This window comes from Aegilops tauschii, chromosome 2 (genome assembly GCF_002575655.3).
Source record: "Aegilops tauschii subsp. strangulata cultivar AL8/78 chromosome 2, Aet v6.0, whole genome shotgun sequence".
Taxonomy (NCBI): domain Eukaryota; kingdom Viridiplantae; phylum Streptophyta; class Magnoliopsida; order Poales; family Poaceae; genus Aegilops; species Aegilops tauschii.
Genome location: NC_053036.3, coordinates 135,200,324 through 135,210,856, shown reverse-complemented (window position 1 = coordinate 135,210,856; position 10,533 = coordinate 135,200,324). Strand labels below are relative to the sequence as shown.

Below are 10,533 nucleotides of genomic sequence, written 5' to 3'. Positions count from 1 at the left end.
GTCACCACCCGCAGTGTGGCATCTCTCCAACATCAACGGGGGAGCATTCAAGGGGAAGTGAACAAGTACGTCGGCTACTACTCACGAGCATTTTTTCGGCGAGGGAGAGGAGATGTACAAGCTCACGTTGGATGCGCAAAAGGAGAGGATGGATTGGAACCGAAAGAGGGCAGAGAAGAAACTCGAAATTGAGAGAGAGAGACAAGATCGAATTGAAGAAGCAAGATGCGGCGATCAAATGGGAGCTCGAGAAGGCCAAGACATTTGGAGAGAATGAGCTTGAGAAGGAGAGTTGCAACTCGCACGGGACGTGGAAGATGCAAAAATCATGTTGGCTGCCTCAACCCTCTTGGATGAGCATGCAAAGAAGTGGCTTGCGGAGAAGAAGAAGAAGATCAACGACCTTGGGAGTACGAGGCGACGAGGGCGGCTGCAGCGGCAGCAGAGCATGCGGCCCGGATGCAAGCGAAGCAGGACACAAGGATAGCCTCGGAGCGGGCGACATGGATGGCGCTCGGCTAGTGATCCGGCCAGCTGTTGAGGCATCCATCACGCTCGGACATTGATTTCATTTTGGCATGTCCGCATTGTCGTTGAACTATGATTTGCTTCGTTTTGTTTCGAACGGTCGAATTCGGACCATTTGTATCATATGACGTACATCGATGGCATGAATTTGAGACTTCAAATTTAACATGTGTGAGTTTCAATTTTTTTTTTAACATGTGTGAATATACGTGGTCGATCAGTGCCATGTCCGGCGCTCTATCCCAGCCCACACCAGCGATCCATAGTAAAACCTGTCCACTTGGGCCCCCTCAATCTTTTGCCGCTACGCGAATTCGAAGTCTCGCCCAGATCAAAACTCAGAAAGCCCGGAGCTCCCACTTCCAGGTGGGGCCCAACGCCAGCACGCGCAGGCGCAGGCACGCACACACAAGACAAGAGGCTCCACCAACCTGAGGGGCAACCAACCAGTCCAGTCCAGTCGTCTCCCCCATCGGGACGCTCCACCCCAATTTTCGACCCCCCTTTGTCCCCCGGTCTCTCCGCCGCCTGGGCGAGGCGATCGCCGGCGCAGGATGGCGGCGGCTGGTGCAGCGACGCCGGTGGGCGCGGCGCCCAGGGTGGGGCTGCTGTACGACGACAGGATGTGCGCGCACGCGACGCCTGACGGGGAGAAGCACCCGGAGAACCCCGAGCGGCTGCGCGCCATCCGGCGCAAGCTCGACGCCGAGGGCGTCGCGTCCAGGTACGCGCTACCCGCGACTCCGTAAGCGAGAACGCCGTAATTTCGTCTGAGGATCCGTGAGGAGGCGTTCCTGCCCTCCCCCCCCTTTTTTGCATAAAAATACCGTTCCGTCGAAACGCCGGGATGGGAGGTCCTCGCGCGCTTCCGCTCTGTTAATGTATTCCTGTTGCGATTTACGACTGTAGCCATGCCCATTTCGATCTACCAGAAACCGTATTTTCGGTCTCGTGAAAAACTAAATAAATAAATAAATCAGTATCCATGATTATAACTGTATGCTTATGTTTTGATTAACATTTGAAGTGGCCCAAATGTTAAAGAGCCTGAGAAAGGGAGGAGAGTAGAGAGATTTTTCATACAACGGGTTCAAGCCTGCATGCACTGTGCTGCTGAAAGGAATTTAGTCCTGGTATTTGTGCAATTTTGGGTAATGGATAGTCAAGCCCTTGCTTGTGTACAGTAGTAACTTGGATGCTACTAGAGTTAAGTTTGAACATTAGCGTTATATCTTCTGTCCTGTCCACTGTTTGCATTGCTTTGATTAGCTTAACAACTGTATGACTTTGCAAGGTTCTGCCGCTGTAGTTTAACATAAGTTTCTTCCAGGTGTGTGGACATGAAGGCAAAGGAGGCCAAAGAAAAATATATAGCCTCTGTTCATACCCCAAATCATATAAAACTTATAAGGGATATCAGCTCGAAGGAGTATGATTACCGTCGAAACAAGACTGCTAGGAAATTCAATTCCATTTACTTCAATGAGGGCTCCTCAGAGTCTGCTTTCCTTGCAGCTGGTTCTGTCATCGAGGTAATTTAGCGTGTACTTTTCCTGCATTACATATGTACGTTCCATAGTCTTGTACAACAGTTTTTGTTCCATTGATCTTGAGTGCTGACACAACAATTCATTTGACAAGTAGGTTGCTGAGAAGGTTGCGGCAGGTGAGTTGAGTTCTGCTATCGCTCTTGTCAGACCTCCAGGCCACCATGCTGAACATAATGAGCCAATGGGATTTTGTCTCTTCAACAACGTGGCTATTGCAGCAAATTATCTCTTAAATGAGAGGGTACGTATTTGAAACTTCCCTGTTGATTTTTCTAGTTAAGATCAACTTGTGCTACTTTTGTTCATCATTTTCTACGCGAAGTAAAAAAAAAGCACTAGACGCTGATTTGTGCGTTTTGCCACCGCCTTGTGCTTTTCTGACCAAAGCGCGCGCTTAAGCGCAGTTATGCACATATTGAGCGCTTGGCATTTTGCTATCGCCTAGAGCCTTGGCACGCCTTTTTAAACTATGTTTCTATGTAGGAACAATTATCACAATTTGTTATGATGTGATCTACTAAGAAGATGGATTATTTTCTGACCTTCTCTGTTCTGTTACAGCCTGACCTAGGTATCAACAAGATATTAATCGTCGATTGGGATGTTCATCATGGAAATGGCACACAGAAGATGTTTTATAGTGACCCTCGTGTATTGTTCTTTTCAGTGCACAGGTATGACACATCACCTTGGCATTTCTTTGCATGCTTTGTTTAGACTCCAGACATTTTTTTCCCACAAACCAAACCACTGCATTTATATGCATTAGAGAGAAAGAAAAGTCTAAGATTAGACTTAAGACTAGCCATATAACCTTCACGATATGATATTCGTGAAGCCATGACAGATTTGTTGCTTACAGTTTCAAGGTTTACTGCTCTTTGAATAGATGTAGTTTGCTGAGCATGTTTCTGACAGTGCATCCTTGCAGTTGATAGAAATCTGGAAACTCCATTTCTTACTTACATGGCATTACAAACCCCATTTTCATATGAGCGAGCTGATCTGACTGCAGTACTGTTTGATATTGTACCTGTAACGATTGGGATGAAGTCTCCTTGTACCACCAATCCACCCTGATAATCTCATGCAATACACTCTTTAGAATATGAAGAAGTTATACAATACCTATTGCTACATTATGCATTGCATGTTGATTCAGTTGGGCTGTATAACACAATGTAAATGCTTGAGCCCAGTCTGCGAGTAATGTGCCAAGGGACCTATTAAGTATTAATCTGTTGTCAATGGAAGAATCTATAGCTGATAACTCTATGCTGTAGGTTTATTCCTTTTTCTGTTTCATCATGGTCATTTTATACTTTCTAGCTCGACACTACTAATATTGGATCGACCTGAATTATGTGTTCCAATCAACATTGTATGGTTACTTTATCAGTCATTTGAATTGTCAACTGCACACCCTTGATTCTGCTTATATATGATAGTAATTGATTAATTGCATTTACTTACTATTGCTAGCTAAGTTTCCCATGCAACTGCAGGGCTATATACTACAATTCATGTTTATATTAGAAAGAGTTGCTTGTAATGTAACTTCAGTGCTTATGATTGAAAACCGAGTAGTACTTTTTATACAACCCTTGCTCTATTATATTTGATTAATTTGCACCATCATAATCTGGACCAACCAAAATACACGATGTTGAAATCTATCTTTTTCCTCGGACAAATGTGAGAATGTCCAGTCTCCCAGCAACGCTGAAGCTTCTTCTAACAATAAGTATATTAGATGCCTGAAGGAACCTGCTGTTTCTAACTGCTTATTGTTTAAGTTTACAACTGTACATGTCTTAGCTTACAATGAATCAACGGATTGTGGGGCTGTTTGGTTCTAGGCCTAGGAGTGCCACACTTTGCCATACAATGTTGCCAAACTTGCCCAAGGTTAGTTCTTCAAAATGAGAGCCACAAGTTGGCAAGCCTAAGGGAATCTTGCCACACTTTTTGAGTGCATGTGATGTGGGACCCTAGTGTGGCTTGCCTAAGATGTGGCTTGAACCAAACACACACCTAAGTTGGTCAAACTTGCCTAAGCTTAGGTGTGGCAACCTTAGTCTCAAACCAAACAGCCCCTGTGTAACTTGCCATGTGCGGTAAAGGCCTCTCCTAGAACTATCCAACCAATTCTGATATTGTGAAATCTCAAACTTACACAGCTGTTCCATTGCATTATTATAGAAGCCAAACTTTTCTGGCCTGTGTCATGTGGTATTCTGTTGATCCTTCAATAGTGTGTAAACTATTATTCCAATGTTTGCTTTGTAGATTTGATTACGGAAGCTTCTACCCTTGTGAAGGGGATGCATCTCACTGTTTCATTGGGGAAGGAGCTGGTGAAGGGTACAACATTAATGTGCCCTGGGAGCATGGTAAATGTAGTGATGCAGATTATGTTGCTGCATGGGACCATGTACTGCTTCCTATTGCAGAAGCATTTGATCCTGATATAATATTACTGTCTGCTGGGTTTGACGCAGGTAGGCAGCTGAAAAATTCTTAGAAACTATCTTATCCGTAAAAGTTAAACACGTCTAACCAAATCTAGGCACTTCTTACTTATGAAGCCTGACTGTTGATATATACTGACATTGTAGTTTATTCTGTGGGCTAGAAGTGCCTGCTTTGAGTAGTACATCTCATATACCTGATTTCTTTCTTGCATAACCATTTAGATCTTCACTGATGATATTTTGACAATCGCTGGGACTTCGTTGTATTGTATTGCTATTGCATGGCAATGGAATCGGATCTTCTGTGTATGTCATGTAGTAATCATGCATGTTATTGTTACTCACTGGTTTTGAATATCTTCTCCCTTTTTTTGGTAGCAATGGGTGATCCTCTTGGTGGTTGCTGCATCACTCCAGATGGATATGCACTGCTACTAACAAAGGTATGCATTTGCAGGCTTGCATAAAAATGACCTTTTATTTAACTCACTGAACCATGCACTCTCCTGGCCTTAAAAAACATTGATCATGACTCAGTGAACCATGCACTCTCCTGGCCTTAAGAAATATTGATCATGCTTGACCTTGGAGTTTAGATATGCCAGAATAATGTTTATCTGTGTGCCAATCATTCCTTTTTGTTGTCATGCTTTGCTGTTACCTGTTAGAAATTTTCCATTTGATCTCATCAATTTATTACTATCTTTTTTTTTTCTTGTACTTTCTGCTCTGATTGGTGCTTATGCTTGTGCCTGTCTGCTTATTACCCGCAGCTGTTAGGTTTTGCAAAAGGAAGGATTGTGATGGCTCTTGAAGGAGGTTATAACCTTAAGTCCATAGCAAACTCACTTTGTGCTTGCACAAAAGTTTTGTTGGGAGATAACTTCACATATAACTCTCCACGGATGCAACCATTTGAATCTACATGGAGAGTCATACAAATGGTAATGGTATGCAATGTACTGTTTCTGTGCAATTTTAGCCTTGCTATAAATATCTGTAATTAAGTCCCCCCCCCCCCCCCCCCCCCAAAAAAAACACTGATCAGGTACGCGATGAATTAAAGGCATACTGGCCTGTTTTGAGCAGCAAGCTTCCGGATAATGTACCTTTGAGGAGTGCACCGTCATATATCGAGGTAAATTTCATCTTTCTGATTTTTTTCTTGGTGACTTTGTGTTGGGACTTGCTTGGTTAACCTCCGACTAATGGATTGTGCATTTGTGCTATTCTGTACAAGATGTGGATCGCCTCGTTCCAGATCTACTTGCTGGGAAATTTGACACCCTCTTCTCTTACTTTCTACAGACATGCCATATCAATAGTTGCAGTTTTCAAACCACATTCTTAATGGATAATTTTTTTTTGTTCCAGGTTTTAAATGAAGTACCAAATCTAGCCCAATTCCTTAGATGAATGCATGTTCATGAGTTATGTGGAATGATGCTCAGTTGATAGGCTATTTCCATATTATCCGCAGGCCACCCATACTTGATGAACTTTTTTTTTCTCATTGTGATAAATGCTTCATGTATATGTTTTAAGGTGCCTATCAAGTCTTAACTCTTGCAAAAGCACATACAGAGTTATACAGCTCAACTGTATCTAAACTGTGCATCTTTAATTATCTCGTGTCAATAGTTTGGTTTACCATTTATGTCTCTTGATGCTTGGAGGCGTACTGCATAGCTGGGACGAATAGTAGAGAGTATTAACCCAATGGTGGAGCCCTTGAATAATTCCTCTTTCTTGTTTTCCCCTTTGGGGAATGAACAGCCATACGCATCCTCTGGTTCTGAGTCTGATGTTGAAGATGTTAGTGAGCTTCCTGATGCTATTTCATCTGTCAATGTTACTCAAGTTGTTGATGATGTTTTAAGTAAACACATCACAATGTTGAAACTTGACGAAGATAACCTTGCGACGAAGAACACCTCAAGTGATTCAGTTCAAGCACAAGACGACGGACCTGTTGTGGCGTCTACAAGAATATATGATCTACCATTTACTTGGAGATCAGCATTGTCAAAAGTTTATGTTTGGTATGCCAGCTTTGGTTCAAACATGTGGAAACCAAGGTTCTTGTGCTACATTGAAGGGGGGAAGGTAAAGTTGAAAACACGTTGTCTTTTTATATCTTGCAAGGAACATTAGGTTCCTGTATTGGAGTTTTGTAGCCTGTCGCTGCATTCATCACATCGTTGATTTCTCGGGGAGATTTCATTTGGTACACGCCTTCAGAAAAATAGTTTACGGAACTCAAATCATTCACAGAGGGTACTTTTTACCTCTCGCACAAATTGGGAAAACATATTTCTCGACTGCGTACATTAGCCTGCTATGGGTCAATATATTAATTCAATTGGAGAAGTTGCTGCCCAGAACGATGGCAGCTCACGCTTGCTCCACAACGGTCGAACAAACCTTCTCTACCCCATGGCTCTTCATCCCTTCGTCGCTGCTCCTCTTAGTTGGTTTGGTCTAGCAATGTGTGAATCACAGTCGTTGACCTGAGGATAGGTGTCTATGAATGGAAAGCTTCACGACCATTGGCTGTAGCAATGTCGGAAGAGATTGAACTGGCTGCAGCTCCTTTATCTTCACTCTGTCCTCTAGCGTACGAGGGAGATTTTGCGGGGAGCAAGCTGTGGTGGAAGGAGATGCAGATGGGGGGAGACTTGTGTGAGATCAATGAGACCGATTTTTTTGAAACAAATCTACATGTTCAAACATTCTCAAAAAAATTGTAGACACACATCAATGGTTGACGTTCAACCTCAAAAAATTTCAGCTCCTAATTCGACCTACATTAATAGAAATAAAAAAGACAAAATTGGACGTGAATAGTGTCAAAGTACTATTCACCCAAAGCTTCCACTATTCACATTCGAATTTGTCTTTTTTGAATCTAGAAATGTACATTGAGTTTTGAGCTGATTTTTTCCGGAGTTGTAGACATATACCCCACATGGATGTTGTCAAATAATTTCAGTTTTTTTCGAAATTTCTAAATGTGAATTTTTGTGGTTGATCTCACGATCTCACCTAATGTGAGATCTCATACAAGTCTCCCCTGATGCAGATGGGATGAGATGGGGTTGGCCGGTTGGGCCTGGAGGTGGGCTGTGTGTGTTGGGCCATGCTGAATATCCAACCACGTGAAATAGGCTACATTACCCTTTATGACTTAGTGTCTTGTTCTAATCCTCACTATTGACCCACATGGAATTTATAAAGTTCTCTAAAAAGGTCTATACCGAAGGAACTCTTTCCAGGGGTATGTTGACCTTCAGGAAGCATTTTTAGTGCTTTCTGCAAATGTAAAATGCATAAGTGCCTTCTTATTATGATCTTTAGAATTACTAATACAATATTCCCCTTCGTGAAAGATTGTTTTGCGTGAAAGATTGCTATTCATCTTGATCTCTGACAGGTTGATGGTATGAGTATATCATGCTTTGGTTCACATGACACAAGCCCACCAAGAGGTACCATGTGGAAGACTGTGCCTCATAGATTGTTTTTTGGGAGATCTTCTACCCCTTGCTGGGGTACCGGTGGTGTTGCTTTCCTCAACCCTGAGATAAACTACAATGATGAGTCATATGTCTGCATGTACAAAATAACGTACGTATATTCTAACCACATCTACATTGTATTGATCCTTGATTCAGGGCTGAGTGGAACCTGATCTTTTGTCAGCGGTCTGATATCATCATAAAATTTCCTTTTTTACAGGCTTGAGCAGTTCAATGATGTATTGTTTCAAGAGAACAGGTTAGTGAAGGATAACAGCGAAGATGGAAAACTTGAGTCTCCCAGCTCTCCTTTGATTGGCTTGTCCGAAATAGAGTCTGTCTCTTCAAACAAAGCTCTTCATCTTGAACCTATCAAGGTTTGATTTGCTACTTTCCATATCAAGCGTACACTTATCCTTCGCATACAGTTTACCATATGCCTATAAATGAGAATAGTTAATATCGCATCATTGATAGAAAATGCTCTTAAGGGTGACTGCTCTTCCGGCAGCACTTTGATAAAGGACACAACCAACCTCTTTCATGGCCATCACTGGCAGAATCTCACTCTTACTAGATGAAGGCTAATGCCTGCTGTTAAAAGGGTATCCTTTTGTAAGGAAATGCCATGGCCTGCCTCTTTGGTCTGTAAAGGTTCATCCGAACTTAGACTTTATAAGTGCCTGTATTACCTGGGACCTGATGTCTAGTCGAGCATTTTTTGACAAATCTGGCCCCTTTGAGCAACTTCAGACACGTCTGGCCCCAGGGCAAAACAATTCCGGAATCTGGCCCCTGGGGTCGGCGCCACGCCACATGCTGCCGAACATGTACATCTCGGCGCCGAACTAAGTGGCGCCGAGGTGTACAGGTTCGTCGCCATGTGGTGTGGCGCCAAGCAAATCTGTCTCTAGGGTTTCTGTTGGGCTCACCAGTGGTCGGTGCCGAACATGTACATCTTGGCACCACTTAGTTTGGTGCTGAGGTGTACATATTCGGTGCCATGTTGTGCGGTGCCGACCCCAGGGGCCAGATTCCGGAATAGTTTTGCCTGGAGGCCAGATGTGCCTGAAGTTGCTCAAAGGGGCCAGATTTGTCAAAAAATACTCTAGTCGAGGTTGCAGTTTGGAATGTTATCTTGGGTTTGAAGCTCTTTAAAACATCATTATAGCAGTTAAATAAGGTCATCACATTACAAACTAAAAATGTTAAATTAACACCCCCCCTCTCAATAATAATGGAGCACATTTCTAATGCCTCATCCATGGGCATATACTGACAATAATTTTGTAAATAAATCTGACACTAATGATGTTTTCGTTTCAGTCAATTATTTCTGCAACTTATTAGTTTCATAAATTCTGGAATATTGTTCATGTTCGATATACAAATTTGCTGCAGGATAGCTGGTACTCCAATGTACTTCACCTTGGAGAGGAGGACGGCCTTCCAATCTTAACTATGACGTAAGTTCCAGTCTTCACTTAGCAATTTCTTTTAGATACTATATTCGACACACTACTTGAAGGGAAGCTCCCAATGAAATTGTCTTTCATGGAGTGTGAAACTGTTTGTTTCCCTGCAGATGCCCCTCAACTGCTGTTGCGCAGCACAAATCCGGCGAGCTGCCATTAGCTCCTCCATCTGAGACCTACTCCGCCACTCTGATCAAGGGACTCGTGGAAGGGAAGCAGCTGGACGCCAACGAGGCTGCCAACTACATCTCCTCTGCTGCCGCAAGAAGCCTGTGAACTTGTGGAGGCTGCTTCGCCGTGTGTTGTGTACAGCCAGTGGGAAGGAAGGAATTAAGGGATTGTGCGTAGTAGGCATGTAAAAATGTAGTTTGATTCGGAACCAGGGGAGCCGTAGAGGCCTCATTTTGTGCCACCATTGGATCTGACTATGTTCATCAGTAGGATCGTTTGGAGTTTGCACTGGTTTGACGACTATTCTCATCAGAATATTAAATGTATGAACTAGTTTGAGTAGCACAGAACCCAACTTGGGACTGAGTTGCCCCTGCAGTTGTTTTTCCAGTGTTATGTTGTGGCTGTTGCTTGGGGTCTCTGACGCAGAAACTCACACGTACATGCACTTGGACGGTACAGAACCTGGTTTTGATACCTGCTGCCTGCCCTTCCAAGGTTATGTGTACATATACGGAAGTCAAAGAGTGCATATGCCCATATGCATGATAGGTGCCCGCTGCCTGCCCTTTTCCAAAGATCATGTATATGCACAGAGTGCCATATGCGTACACGTAAATTAGGATTCTCCCATGTTTTTTTATTGACGGTACATGACGATACTCCCATGTTACTTCCGAACACATATCCATACACGTAATTTAGGATTCTCCCATGTTACTTTCGAATACATATGCATACACGTAATTTAGGATTCTCCGTTGTTTTCTTCTTGACGGTACATGACAATACTCCCATGTTACTTTTGAATACATTT

The 10,533-nt window shown here is 43.1% G+C and overlaps 1 protein-coding gene across 2 annotated transcripts; it reads left to right on the top strand.

Annotated features, from left to right (window-relative positions):
- Nucleotides 1-909: 909 nt before the first annotated feature.
- On the top strand, nt 910-10,058 carry LOC109767653 (histone deacetylase 5). Of its 2 annotated transcripts, none has more exons than XM_020326390.4 (13): nt 910-1,252; nt 1,859-2,060; nt 2,173-2,319; nt 2,640-2,752; nt 4,368-4,579; nt 4,931-4,995; nt 5,326-5,496; nt 5,601-5,690; nt 6,329-6,658; nt 7,986-8,179; nt 8,291-8,447; nt 9,472-9,536; nt 9,656-10,058. In XM_020326390.4, exons 1-13 carry the CDS (start codon nt 1,083-1,085, stop codon nt 9,819-9,821), a joined length of 2,082 nt encoding a protein of 693 aa, XP_020181979.1. In that variant the 5' UTR covers nt 910-1,082; the 3' UTR covers nt 9,822-10,058. The 2 variants fall into 2 exon arrangements, with proteins under 2 accessions (XP_020181979.1, XP_020181978.1); XM_020326389.4 differs by having other exon boundaries at nt 955-1,252; nt 5,326-5,502.
- Nucleotides 10,059-10,533: the final 475 nt, after the last annotated feature.